The following is a 14705-nucleotide window of genomic DNA, read 5'->3' as shown; positions in this document are numbered from 1 at the left end:
TTGTTTTTGTTTTGTTTTGTTTCGGTTAGGATTGCTTAGGGTTATCCTGTAGAAAGTCTGCCTGAGAATGAAGTCAACACATAGGGAAGAGGAGCCCGTGGATAGGTACAAATTCTCGGTTAAGTACCTACCATTGGCCATGCCTGGAGCCATACTACTCCCTGGAATTTTTAGTAATATAAGCAAATATATTTGGAAATGGAGAAAAAAAAATAAAGCTTCCAGAGAAAAATCAGGACAAAAATTCATAGGACCTGGAAACTGCCTGGATATAGGAAATGAAGAGGAAAGTATCAAATTTCATCTTGAGGCTTCTGGGTTTGCTGACTGAAAAATGCTATTAACTGAGACAGAGAACAGAAGATGAAAAGGTTTTAACCAATGGACTGAGCTCAGTTTGGAGACACTAAAAAGTATTTTAATACTTGAATTTTGACTCTATCTGCATCACTGCACCAGGAAAACTGCATATAGCTGGGTTCCAAGTTCAGACTGCATACCCCAAGCAGTCTAGGGTGGCAGAGCAATGCTAGGAGAACCATTGCTTTCATTGTATAGTAGTTTCACCAGACAACCTCCAAACAACTGGCACTCACTACCCAACTAAAGAAAGAGAAGCATTATCCCTAAGCAGTATAGCATTTTGCTAGAGTGATGACTAGCTAGACGAAAATTAAGGGAACCTATGAAATAACTACACTCCAAGGATAAAGTGAAAAGCTAGGCTAACACCCCCCTCCTCAGTGTGCTGAACTCACAGGAGCCATGGAAGGAGGAAGAACAAGCTGTACAGTTGAGAACAGCAACCAGAAAAGCACATGCCCATCTTATTTCAAGAAAACGGGAGGAGACAGCAAGTAGACTTTTTTTGCACTTAGCACATACCAGGCACTCCATGAAGAGTTTCACGCACATTGTCTTATCAAAACCTCACAAGTTACCAGTCAGGAAGGCATTATATTTTCCGCTCAGATGGATGAGGCAAATTAAGTAGTAGAATTAGGATTCAAATGCAGGTCTATCTGGTTATAAAGCTTACGCACATTTCACTACATCAACCACTTTCAGAAAAAATATTGATAAGTTTACCTTTATATATAAAAATGATGCCATCTCCAGGTGCCTGGGTGGTTCAGTCAGTTAAGTATCCGACTCCTGATTTCAGCTCAGGTCATATCAGGGTCATGGGATCGAGCCCTGCTCAGCACAGTTTGCTTGTCCCTCTCCTTCTGCTCCTCCCTGCTCATGCTCTCTCTCACTCTCTCAAATAAGTAAATAAAATCTTTTAAAAAAATGATGCCATTTCATCATGAAGATTTTTTTCTGAATTGGGTATATTATTGACCATAGAAAGTTAGGTTAGCAATGACCCAGCCACAATGCATCAATTCTCAGGCACAGGTATGTATATGCCAGTTGTCTATTTGGAGCTAAGGAGGCCTTTGGTGCCATGAAGCCTCATTAAACAACACATTCTGAGTTAACCAGCCACCAACAAAGAGCAGGCTATAGCAGCAGTACCGGTGACCTTGTGGGGATAGTCCCACTGCAGAAATTAAATTTTGACTAGAGTTCTTGTTTAAGAGGCAAGCATTAGAGGGGCACCTAAGTGGCTCAGTCTGTTGAGCGACCAACTCGGGTTGTGATTGAGCCTAGTGTTGGGCTCCACACTCGGCAAGGAATCTGCTTGGGATTCCCTCCCTCTCCCTCTGCCCCTCCCCCTGCTCTATGCGCACGCTCTCTTCTCTCTCTGGTGAATAAATAAATCTTTAAAAAAAAAAAAAAGGAGGCAAGCCTGGAAAAAATAATAGAGAGAAAAATATACCTGCAAAGGAGCTGTCCTATTGGCTTGAATGATAGGCAAAGAATGCTATAAAATTCATTAGCTCATACATTTCTTTGTCCCAGTATATTAGCATGAGAGGCAGCATACAGTAAGTATTAAAAGTGCAGACTCTGAAGCCAAATTGCCTGGGCTTGAATCCCAGTTCCACCAGGTTTCACTGTAGGAACTTGGCAAATTATTTATCCTGTTCATGTCTCAGCTTCCTCATCTATTAAATGGGGATAATAATAATACCTATATCATACAGTTGTCATGAGAAGTAAATAAATTAATACTTGTAAGGCTCCTAAGCAGTGCCTGGCATGTGATAAGGGTTTATTTAATAAATAACTATCCTAACTAGATGGGGAGGAAATGTGAGCTTGAATTTCCAACCCAGCCTCTCCCACGTGAACTGGTAAAGGAAAAGAAAAAGGAACCAAAAACTTGTTTAAAATTTATATGGGACTTTTCATATGAAGCATTTCACAGACATCTGGAAGAAGAATAAATAGCCAAATATACATAAGCAGAAACTGAAACATGGAAAAGGGAAGTAAGATGTTCAGTTTCACTGAACTCATCATTCACACATCTCAGGCAGGAACCCAGTCTTGTCAGTCCATATTTTGTACAGCAGGCCACAAGCTAACAGTGTACATAAAAGAAGAGTCAAACTTAAAAACAGCCAGGTCTTCACCTGGGCACAATATCTCATTAATTTCCCCCTGCTGATATTTTCTCACTGAAGCAAACCCTAAATATGGGAAGCACCTACACAGAGATTAAGTCACCATTTAGTCAAAGCAGTTTCTAAAATCTTGAATCCTCCATTTCTAAAGGGTATGAACTGGATGACAATAGTTGCATATAAATAAATGTGAAATTGCTTAATTGCATTGTGGGGAAGGAGAGAAGGGTTTGAAGATGAAAAGGAAATGACAGAGAGATCCTGCCACTCTTGACAGAGGCACGCACACAATTTCTAGTTTCATTAGCAAGCCCCCTCCCCCACACCATGGGCCATTACAATCGTCCACTTTCATACACAGGCCCTCCTTCTCGTCTTCTTCCTCACATTTGTCCCTGCCTAAGGTTCTTTCCACGCCAGTCATAATGCCTAACCTTTGCGCCCAGAAATTCTTACAACACCAACCTTCCTAATATTGGTCCGACATGCTGTCACCGCCAAGTTTCACTTGGGCCATCAACCTTGAGCCCTACTCCTATCTATAGACTCTGGCCTGTAAAATATCACCAAAGCAACTCTCAACAGCCACCTCCTCTCCTGCTCCCCCTGCCCTCAGCATATCCTACCCACACTCATCAAACCCGTTCCCTCGTCCGTCCTATCCACGCCCTGACAGCCCCTCTTCTCACAATTTCTTCCCAAACAAGTCGCCCAAAGCAGTCGCCCTAAAGTCTATCATGCCCGACACTTCTCTCGGTGCTCTCCGAGCCCTCCCAATCCTCCCGGCGGTTCGGTGCATCCATCTGCCCCCGACGCCCCGGGCCCTTCCCAGCCCACCTGCTCTCCTCCGGCAAGCGCTCCTCGCAGCCGCCGAGCTCCATTCCCGCGCCCTCTGGACGCATCCGGGGCTGCGACGTCGCCTCCTCTCTGAAGGGAGGCGTCCCTGCCGCTTCGTCTCTCAGGGCTCCCGAAGCCCCAGGGAACGGAGGAGGCACCCTCGGTAGGTGGGCTCAGGGTGATGCACTACACCCGGGTTGACAGCAGGCGCGGTGATTGCTGTCTCAGCTGCGGTTTCTAGCCCTGCCACCCCCACTTCCGGCTCCAAGAACTACAACTCCCAGCAAGCACTTCGAAGACTCGGCCGCTCCCGGCATGCTCCGCCCTGTCCAATCCGAGGCCGCGCTCGCGGCGGATGAAGACTCTGGCTGCGTGCTCGCGGGCGTACACTAGGCGGGGAACGTGAACGTTAGTCTCTGGAACACGTAGGGGTGCAAAACCTTGTACGCTCCTGTCACACTTCACGCTTGGGGCCAGACGGCATCAGAAGTCTAGACTGGGGAATAACGCTGGTCTTGATCCAAGTACTGTTAACCCCATTTCTGCCTACCCTGGCTTAACACCTGTCGGTGATGTTTGAGGACCTCAAGTATTTGAATGGAGAGCTCACAAGCTGAAGAGCACAGGTTGCAAAGGAAAAGCAGGAGGAGAGGCTTTTGGGGAAGGTTTTCTGGAGAACTGATGTCAGAGTAGAGTTTTTAAGGATAAGTATGAATTAGCCAGGAGAAGAGAAAGTGGAAACTGGCCTGGGCATAAGGAAGCATGCTGGTTTGGGAAGTACTGGTTCTGAGCAGTAGTAAGAGCTGGAAAGACGTGGGGGAACAGAGTGGTGTTGCTGAGCAGACACCCTAGATCATGAAGTGTCATTCTAAAGAGTTTGGGTTTTATCCTTAGAACAATTAAGAGCAAGTTAAGAATATGCAAATCAAGAAGTGATTTGACCAAACCTGCTTAGAAAACTACTTTTGACAACGTGGAGAGGGAATGGGGTATGTACCATGTTGGAGGTAAGAGTGGAAGAATGAATAGGAGAGGAGACTGAAAATCCCTATAGAGGCCAAGCAGGTAATGCCAATGAGTGAAGTGAGCTGGCTGTAGGAGAGTGGCAGAAACTCTGAACTGGAAAGCTCATCCAAGAAGGAAGTTCTCACCTTTTCTATAATTGAATGTTGCAAAATGGGCATATGGGCCTAGAATTGCCTTATACTCTGATTTTGCAATAGAAGCTGGAGTCTGCGATTTTTAAGTACAATTTCTCATTTTTTAAATATTGGTAACAATTTTTTTTTATTGTAAACATTACACAGGCCAAAAAAAAGTTTGTAGGCTAAATGTGCCTTTGGGTTACTATTTTGCAAGTTCAGGCCTGAACTGGGGCAGTAGGGAACAAGGAGGTTGGGATTAGTGCAATGGTAAAGCAATAGAATCAATACTACTCTGTGAAGGGGATATCTAGGTTAGCTCCCTGGAAAACTACTCTATTAAAAATAATATATAACTTCCAGGAATTTTCAAACCTGAGAAAACTTTTTTGTGAATTAAAAGTGAAGTGAGGGGCGCCTGGGTGGCTGAGTCATTTGGCAGCTACCTTCGGTCCGGGGCATGATGCCAGGGTCCTGGGATCGAGCCCCGCGTCGGGCTCCCTGCTCCGTGGGAAGCCTGCTTCTCCCTCTCCCACTCCCCCTGCTTGTGTTTCCGCTCTCGCTGTCTCGCTCTCTCTCTCAAATAAATAAGATCATAAATAAATAAATACGAAATGAAGGAGCTTTTAAATCCAAGTTATGATTTCCAACTTCCATTATATAAAAAATACTCTTTGTTCAAACTTTCTCGTAGTTTCCTACTAAAGGATTATACTTTTTTAGAAAGGGGCAGTGCTAATCACTGGGATTTTCCCTCTATTTCTACAAATGTATGAACTTCATTTTTGTCATACAGGATAATCCCAAGTTAATGCCACATGATCCTAGCATATTCACATGAAAGTCTGCTTTATCAGGAAATTCTAGAACTAAAATTGTAAAAAGTCTCAGAGCGTTGTGTAGTAAAAGTTCTGGGAAAAGTTATACCCAAGTCTGGGTTTACACATAATTCAAGCAGTCAGTTAATAAATAGGATAATAACTTACATTAGCCATGTGTCCCCCTGTCCCGTCCTTCTGCTTTCCCTCACCCCAGATGGCCATATCCTGAGTCCCTGCTTTATGGTTATACCGCTTCCCCTTTTATAGTTTCTTTGTATCAATTTACATACCTAGAAATTATTTTTTAAATTTTTGTGTTTTAACTTTATAAAAAGGATATTGAGCTGTGTTTATTCTTTGAGACCTTAGTTTTTTTACTTAATAGTACATTGATAAGATTTATTCACATGATCATGTGTCCCTGTAGTTCATTGATTTTGACTGCTATATAATAGTTCATTGTGCGAATACACCGGTTTATTCATGCCATCTTTCGGTGATAGGCATTTGGGTTGTTTCCAGGTTTTTGCTATTGTAAACATTGCTGCTACTAATATTCTTTTACATGTGCCCTCTTGTGTATAAACAGAGGTGTCTCTTGGGTACATACCTAGAAGTGGTGGAACTTCTAGGTCTACGTCATAGGGCTATTGTCTATTCCAGCTTTTGTTTTGAGTGGTGGGTTGGTAGGTGCACAGTTTTCAAAATAACGAGTTATGATGTTATAACTAATTATAGTTAGTTCCTTAAAATAACAAAAAAATTAAAATAATTAACTAAACAAATGAGAATGGGCCATGCATGGAAAATGATGAGAGTATGTCATGAACCAAGGATTGTGATTAATCCAATATTGTGCTTCTGAGGCCCAAATGCAAAAACTGTCAAATATGCAAAAATATCTAGCATGAGGGTTCAATAAGTCACATAAAAGTAATGGCCTTACTTGGAACTGCTTGCTGAGGTAATATTGTAAAAGTAAAAAAACCTGAAGAAGTTTATTTGATCTTGATCAGTGTTTTTGTTTTCAAGATCGCCAGGATGCTAGTTTTATACAAACAGTAATAGGTCCTAGAGTACCAATGGCAGAAAGCCAAATTCACTCGAGAATCAGTTATTCAAATAATGGATTTTTAAAGCTCATTACATTTACCAATTTGCCAAAATTTTGTTTTAAGTAGTCTGTTTTTTATTTTTTATATAAATTCAATTTAGTTAACATATACTGTATATTAGTTTCAGGGGTAGAATTTAGCGATTCATCGTTCGCATATAACACCCAATACTCATTATAAGTGCCCTCCTCAATGCCCATCAACCAATTACCCCATCCCCCACCCACCTCCCCTCCAGCAACCCTCAGTTTGTTTCCTAGAGTTAAGCATCTCTTAAGGTTTGCCTCCCTCTCTGTTTTCATCTTACTTTAAGAAGTAGGAAGTAGTCTTCTTAAATATATTCAACAAATATCAATTATAGTCATGAATATGTTCTTTTTTTATTATAGTCACTAAAATTACTCTTAGCAACATTTTTAAAAATATTCAAATTTTAAAAGCTAAGGAATGGCTCCCACTGGCCAAGTCAAAAACAATTTGAGCATCAACGTGAGTTAATCCATGAAATATATACACATCTACAGTATTTTCAAAGGCAAGCATAGCCCTTACACTCTTTACCCCTTTGCTTTTCAAAAGAGAATTTTTGAACACAGGATGAGTCTGAATTTCTATGGAAACTTACATGCATATATAAGTAAGTATGCAAATAATAAATAAATAGAAAAGGGAAGAAAGAAAGGGGGGAGGGAAAACTGTTTTCCACAGTAGAATGTTAACTAATGAATGTAGAGGAATAATAGACTTAGAAAATCACTATTTTGTAGCCACCATTGTAATAATTGGTTCATGCAGGAATCATGAATGGATGCTAAAGCCATTAATGAAATTTGTTCTGAAACAGAATAGTTATACAGTCTCAAACTATCTCCCCACAGATCATTTACTCATTAGAAATGGGAAAAAGAGGTACCTTTACAAAAGAGAAATCTGGCAGACATAACCTTAATTAGGTGATCAAAGTTAAAATCACCCATAAGACAAGATGACATCATGTGCCTCCTAACGTTAAGTCCTGAGAAGGACACAGCATCACTTACATAGTACTCGTGACAAAAGTGAATAACCCAAATTTAATCACAGGGTAACAATAAGACAAAGTAAAATTGAAGGACAGTCTATATAAAACTGCCTTCAATCTTCAAAAATATAAATATCATAAAAAACTAAGAAAAGCTGACAAATTTTATCAGATTAAAGGAGACAAAAGAGGCAGGACAAAGAAATGCAACATGTGAGCCTGGATTGGATCCTAGATTGGAAAAAAAAAATGTTATAAAGGATAATTATTTATCAGGATAATTGGCAAAACTTAAATATAGACTGTACATCGGAGAATAGAATTGCATCAATGTTATATTTTCTGAATTTGATCATTTTAGCATGATTATGTAAAAGAATATCCTTAGAGATATATTCTATATCCTGATGTCTGCAATTTACTCTCAGATTGTCCAACAACAACAAATAAGAATTACAGCCATCTGGGGGGCACTTGGGTGGCTCAGTTGGTTAAGCGTCTGCCTTCAGCTCAGGTCATGATTAGGGTCCTGGGATCGAGCCCCACGTCGGGGGGGTCCCTGCTCAGCGGGGAGTCTACTTCTCCCTCTCCCTCTGCCCCTTCTCCTGCTTGTGCTCGTTTTCTCTCTCTCTCAAATAATTAAATCTTAAAAAAAAATAAAGAATTACAGCTATCTGTGTATCTGGATACCAATCTTCCTCCACTTACAATGGGGTTCCATCCTAATAAACCCATCATGAATTGAAAATATTAATTGAAATTGCATTAATTGAAATTGCACCCAATACACTTAACCTGGGGCACCTGGGTGGTTCAGTCGGTTAAGCGTCTGCCTTCAGCTCAGGTCATGATCTTGGGGTCCTGGGATCAAGCCTCACATCAGGCTGCCCACTCAGCGGGGAGTCTGCTTCTCCCTCTGCCTCTTCCCTACCTGCTCATGCTCTCCCTCTCTCAAATAAATAAATAAAATCTTTAAAAAAAATACACTTAACCTACTGAACATCATAGCTTAGCTTTAAACATGCTTAGAACACTTCCATGATTAGCCTACAGTTGATCAATCCTATAACACAAAGCCTATCTAATAATAAAGTTGACTATCTCATGTAATGTATTGAATAGTGAAAGTGAAACCGAATGGCTGTATGAGTACAGATTAGATGTAAATGTATCTGTGTTTATCCACCAGGTCACCTGGCTGACAGGGAGCTGGGCTGGCTGTTGCTGCCCAGCACCATGAGAGAGTATCTACTGAGTATCACTAGCCTAGGAAAAGATCAAAATTTAGAATTCTTAGTTCAGTTTCAACTGAATGCATCTCACTTTCATACCATCATAAAGTCAGAAAATTCTGTCAAAGTTGGGGACTGTCTGTATAGAGAAAGCAAATGTGGCAAAACTTCAATAACCGGTGAATCTTGGTGAAGGGTATAGCGGTATTACACTATGTTTACATTTTTCTAGATTTTGAAAATAGGCAAGGATTTTAGTATGGTTTTGTCTTCTCATGACTGCATCCTAAAATCAATGTGATGAAAATTTTAGTGTTTAGTATGGTTTTGTTTTCTCATGACTGCATCCTAAAATCAATGTGATGAAAATTTTAGTGTTTCACTTGGAAATTTCTTTTATAATGATTAATTTTGAATATATTTTTAAGTTAATTTCTGTTTTTTTCCAGAGTTTAGCATTTTAAGAAGTCTTTAGCCAATTTTGCCAAAACAAAGTCACTGACTCTACCAAATTTACTGATTTACCAAAATACTTTTTTTTCCTTTTCTCTTCTTTAAATAAAGCTTATAGGGCTGCCAGGCTGGCTTGGTCAGTAGAGCATACTACTCACGATCTCAGGGTAGTGATTTCAAGCCGCCCCGGGTTGGCTGTGGAGGTTACTTTTAAAAAATCCCATTTGTGGGGCGCCTGAGTGGCTCAGTTGGTTAAGCGACTGCCTTCGGCTCAGGTCATGGTCCTGGAGTCCCAGGATCGGGTCCCGCATCGGGCTCCCTGCTCAGCAGGGAGTCTGCTTCTCCCTCTGACCCTCCCCCTCTCTCATGCTCTCTCTCTCTCTCATTCTCTCTCTCAAATAAATAAATAAGATCTTTAAAAAAAAAATCCCATTTGATGGGTGCCTGGGTGGCTCATTCGTTGGGTGTCTGCCTTCCGCTCAGGTCGTGATCCCGGGGTCCTGGGATCGAGTCCCGCATCGGGCTCCCTGCTCGGCGGGAGGCCTGCTTCTCCCTCTCCCACTCCCCCTGCTTGTGTTCCTGCTCTCGCTGTCTCTCTCTGTCAAATAAATAAATAGAATCTTTAAAAATAAATAAATGAATAAATAAAAAATCCCATTTGATATGAACTGCTATAAGCTTTATTTTTTTTTTAAAGATTGTATTTATTTTTTAAAGTAATCTCTACACCCAACCCCAAGGTCAAGAGTCACATGTTCTGCCAACTGCGCCAGCCAGGCACCTCTCAAATGGTATGATTTTTAAAGCTTTTGAGGAATTTTGCCAGGTCTTTATTGACTGGTTCTAGTCTGTCTTCACAGCAACATTTCCACCCACTTTAACTATTCAGTATTGGTTAATTTATTCAATTGTATGGGAAAGCTCATTGTCATCCATGGGTAATGCATACACATTCAGAAATTAAGAAGTTACAATGAAATTTTTAAAAAATCTTATTTCCAGGGGCGCCTGGGTGGCTCAGATGGTTAAGCGTCTGCCTTCAGCTCAGGTCATGATCCCAGGGTCCTGGGATCGAGCCCCACATCGGGCTCCTGGCTCAGCGGGGAGTCTACTTCTCCCTCTCCCTCTGCCTCTCCCCCTGCTCATGCTCTCTCTCTCTCTCTCTCTCTCTCTGTATCTCTGTGTCTCAAATGAATAAATAAAATCTTTAAAAAATAAAAAGTAAAAAAATAAAAATCTTATTTCTAGGCTAAGCAAATCCTTAACACATTTAAAGAATATTCAATATGTCGCTGTCTCAGCTCTCTGAAACTCTAGCTGAATAAGCCTGAGCCAAGAGAATGGATCCTCTCCTGAGGGAAAGAGAAAGATGAGAGTCCAGCCATGGCTCTTGATCCCAGAACAAGGAGGCCAAGGGGCAAAGGGAGAAGAAGCATGGGGAAAAGAAAGAATGCCTAAAGACCCCATGACTCTGGAATCCTGGCTTTCCAGAACCTTCCTAGACCACCAAACTGTCTAGTACAAATCAAGGATATATTTTTTAAAGGAAACCATGGTGTAAATAAGGAGAAACTGTGACTTACACAGATTTATGTAACTCCAGAAAATTCCACAACTAGTCATTCAGTGAATTGACTAGAATCCTTGCTTGACAGGATGCCTACTCTGCGCAGAGAAGACAAAGCCTCATAAGGAGTGAACTAGAGATCCAACCCCTGAGTCCAGTAAGAATTCCACTTCAAGGTCACCTGCCCACCCAGAGTAAGTTCTCTAGTCAGGGAAAACTGATGGTCAGGGACACGGAGACCTGTAATGCCTTTGGCTATGCCTGCAACCTGGCCTGTCAGGTATCTGCTGTTCTGCTCTGCTGTATCACCGTACTGTAGCAGTATCTTTCACATAGTAGGAACTCAAACTCTGTTTGAACAAATAAATGAATGAATGAATCCTAAGATTAAAAAGCAGAAGACTAGAACAGCGAGAGGAGCTTAGAACGAAGGAAAAGGGCAACACAAAGAGGAACAGGAAGCTATAGCAAAGTGGCAAAGAAAAAGTTACTGCAGCAGAGACATTGGCAAATGGGGTAGAACGAGAAGAACTGAGCAGCAAGGGCGCCTGGGTGGCTCAGTTGGTTAGGCGACTGCCTTTGGCTCAGGTCATGATCCCAGAGTCCTGGGATCGAGTCCTTCATTGGGCTCCCGGCTCGGCGGGGAGCCTGCTTCTCCCTCTGACCTTCTCCCCTCTCATGCTGTTTCTCTCTCAAATAAATAAATAAATAAATCTTTAAAAAAAAAAAAAGAACTGAGCAACAAGGAGAAGAAAAACTGTACTGCGCATGCAAGTAGCTTAAGGGATTCAGGCATAATGATAATAGCTATACCTAATACATACTATACCTACAGGTGATACAAATTATACCTAACTCCCTTAGTATCCCAGTGTAATATAATTTTTATAAATTTACAAAAGTACAAAAATCCTCTTCTGAAAAGCAAGAGTTGATACCAAAATCAGACAGACATTACAAGGAATGGCAACTACACATCAATATCACTCATGAGGGGTGCCCGAGTGGCTCAGTTGGTTGGGTGTCTGCCTTCGCCTCGGGTCATGATGCCAGGGTTCTGGGATTGAGCCCTGCGTCAGGCTCCCTGCTCAGCAGGGTGTTTGCTTCTCCCTCTCCCTCTGCTTCTCTGTCTCCCACTGCTTGTGCTCTCTCTCTCTCTCTCAAATAAATAAAATCTTTTTAAAAAAATCACTCATGAAAAGAAAAATATCCTTGACAAAGCATTAGCAAACCAAATCCAATAATATATAAAAATGATAATACACCATGACCAAGTAGGTTTCTCCTAGAAATGCAAGGGTAGTTCAACATTTGAAAAAAATAATAAAAATTTTAAAACCCCATTTGGTCATCTCAATAGGTGCAGAAAAATACTAGATAAAATTTGACATTCACTCATGATTAAAACTCTCCGGAAACCAGGAATAGAAGGAAACTTCTTCAACCTGACAAAGGGCACCTACAAAAAAATCTAACATAATGGTGAAAGATAATGCTTTCCTCCCGGGGTTTGTCATAAGGGAAAGATCTTCATTTCACCTCCCCTTTTAAATACGGTACTGGAGGGGCACCTGGGTGGCTCAGTCTGTTAAGCGAATGGATCCTCTCCTGAGGGAAAGAGAAAGATGAGAGGCCAGCCATGGCTTTTGATCCCAGAACAAGGAGGCCAAGGGGCAAAGGGAGAAGAAGCAGGGGGAGAAGAAAGAATGCCTAAAGGCCCCATGACTCTGGAATCCTGGCTTTCTAGAACCTGAGCCTTAAGCTCAGGTCATGATCTCAGGGTCCTGGGATGGAGCCCTCATTGGGCTCCCTGCTCAGCAGAGAGCCTGCCTCTCCCTTCCCCCTGCTCAAGCCCTCTCTCTCAAATAAACAAATAAAATCTTAAAATAAAAAAATAAATATGGTACTGGAGTCCCCAGGCAGTGTAATCAGGCAAGCAAAAGAATAAAAGTCATACAGATTGGAAACAATTAGGCTGAGTGAAGTAATCCAAACTAAAAAAAGAATATATACTGTATGATTCTACTTATATAAAATTCTGGAAAATGCAAATTAATCTGTACGATCAGTGGTTGCTTAAGTAGTGGTTGGGGAAAGGATTATAAAGGAGCACAGGAAAACTTTTGGGGATGACATATATTTATTATCTTCTTTATGGTGGTGTTTTTGCAGGTCTATATACCATATGCCCATATAAACTGCACACTTTAAATATGTGCCTTTTATTATCTATCAATTACACCTCAATAAAGCTGAAAAAAAGGGGACTTAGAAGAAATATCAAACTAATAAAAATAAGTTAAGGAGTGAAATACATGAAATGTGCTTACGTTTGAAGAGAATGTAGATCTCTATGCACATTTTGAGAAGAGAGCCACATGTTGATAGAAGGTATGATGTTGCCGGATTTAGCAAAAGTAAAAATATAAGACTCCCAGTTAAATTCGAATTTCAGATAAATAATGAATAACTGTTTAATATAAATATATCCTAAATATGGCATGCAACATCCTGTAGTAGAGAAATTTGTTATTTATTCATTGTTTATCTGAAATTCAAATGTAATCAATCTCATATTTTATCTGGCAACTCTAGACATTGTCTTATGTATGCTGTATGAAATCAAGCCTCTGAAAAGACAGGGACTTGAATTCCATGTTTATTCTGACTTAGATGAAGCTGCTGAACTACTGTATACTATATATTCAGTGTCCGGCACAGTACTGTACTTATTCACAGTAGCTACTCAAAAAAAATTATTTTTTGCTCTGCAACTGTATGAAGATAGGAGCTGAATCCATCTTTACTCATCATTTTATCCCCAGAGCCTATTACAATGCCTGGTGCTCAATGATCGTATAATTAAATGAATAACTGCCTTTCATGCCCCAGAAAATGAGGAGTTGACCTTTTAACTCCAGCCCTTATGGCTGACAGATCTACTTCTTAGATGAGCCCCAGTTCTGATTTCTCAGTTTGTCTTCCACTTCACTTTTGCTGTATGTGTCTCAGGTTGCTGTTTTGTTTTCTACTATTTTGATGTGACTGACCTATCCTTGCACAATGTTTCTCGTTTCCTTGTTTTTCCCTTTGGAATCTGGGTGACTACTCTGAGACTCAGACCCTCAGCCTTTGGGGAAATCTCAAAGTCTGAAACACAACAGCTAGGATTGCTTAATGAAACATTGGGGCATGTTCCCTTTAAAGTTAAGGAGATTTGGAGTCGAGCTTCAGTTCTGGGGAGAAGATCAGGATAAAAGGGAACCTTTATATATACTGGTGGTGGGTAGGATTTTATACATTTGGGATTTTTCTTATCTGTCCTATGAATACCTGAAGTACAAAATGCATCCAAACTCTAAATGCATTACTTTTCTTCCATAACATTAAGAACTTAGCCTAATGTTCTTTCCTGTAGATTACTTCCACAAATAAGCAGAGATTATAGAAATAATTTCTAGGGAGAGAATGATATTGTGAAGAAAAATGTTTCATGCGTAGATTTTAGAACCATAAGAAATCCAAGAATAATTATGCATGATGTATGTATTTAGTATAACTACTTCTTGTTTTGCAGATGAGTATGGGATCCACAGTCTCCCAAGTTCATACAGTGAATGACTGGAGTGAAAAAGGTACCACTCAGTAAAACCTAGGTCTCTCTCATACTTTTATCTCTGTAACCCATTTTCCCTAGTTTTTAGTAGTCAGGGCAGGGGTGGTGGCTGTTGGGTGGAATAGTAATAAAATCAAGCACATTGTGCTAAGAGCATATATGCTACTCTCCCGGACAAGCCAAATATTGTTCTTGGGGCTTTTTAGTCCAAACCTTCCTTTACCATTAAAAGTTTCTTGCACCCCTTCATAGGTGTGTCCTGAGCTGATTCACTCTTCTGTGGTTTTGTTTTTGTCTGGGGGAAAAAAATAATTAAGTACAGGCTACCGTGGTTTTGAGATGTTTTAGGTCACTGGTTCATCTCTATGCAAAAAGAAATTTTAGG

At 40.7% G+C, this 14705-nt stretch overlaps 1 protein-coding gene across 11 annotated transcripts in view; it reads right to left on the bottom strand.

The window, feature by feature from the left end:
- RUBCN (rubicon autophagy regulator) overlaps window positions 1-3595 on the bottom strand; it is a 65621-nt gene extending 62026 nt beyond the window's left edge. For all 11 annotated transcript variants that reach the window (XM_073894870.1, XM_073894871.1, XM_073894880.1 and 8 more), the window contains exon 1: window positions 3354-3595. In XM_073894870.1, the coding sequence (XP_073750971.1) occupies window positions 3354-3418 (65 nt within the window). In that variant the 5' untranslated portion in view covers window positions 3419-3595. The remainder of the gene's footprint in view (window positions 1-3353) is intronic.
- Window positions 3596-14705: the final 11110 nt, after the last annotated feature.

Source organism: Callorhinus ursinus, unplaced genomic scaffold (assembly GCF_003265705.2).
Source record: "Callorhinus ursinus isolate GAN/ISIS: 27379988/994484 unplaced genomic scaffold, GSC_fseal_2.0 scaffold1, whole genome shotgun sequence".
NCBI lineage: Eukaryota > Metazoa > Chordata > Mammalia > Carnivora > Otariidae > Callorhinus > Callorhinus ursinus.
This window is presented reverse-complemented; position numbering and strand designations above follow the sequence as displayed.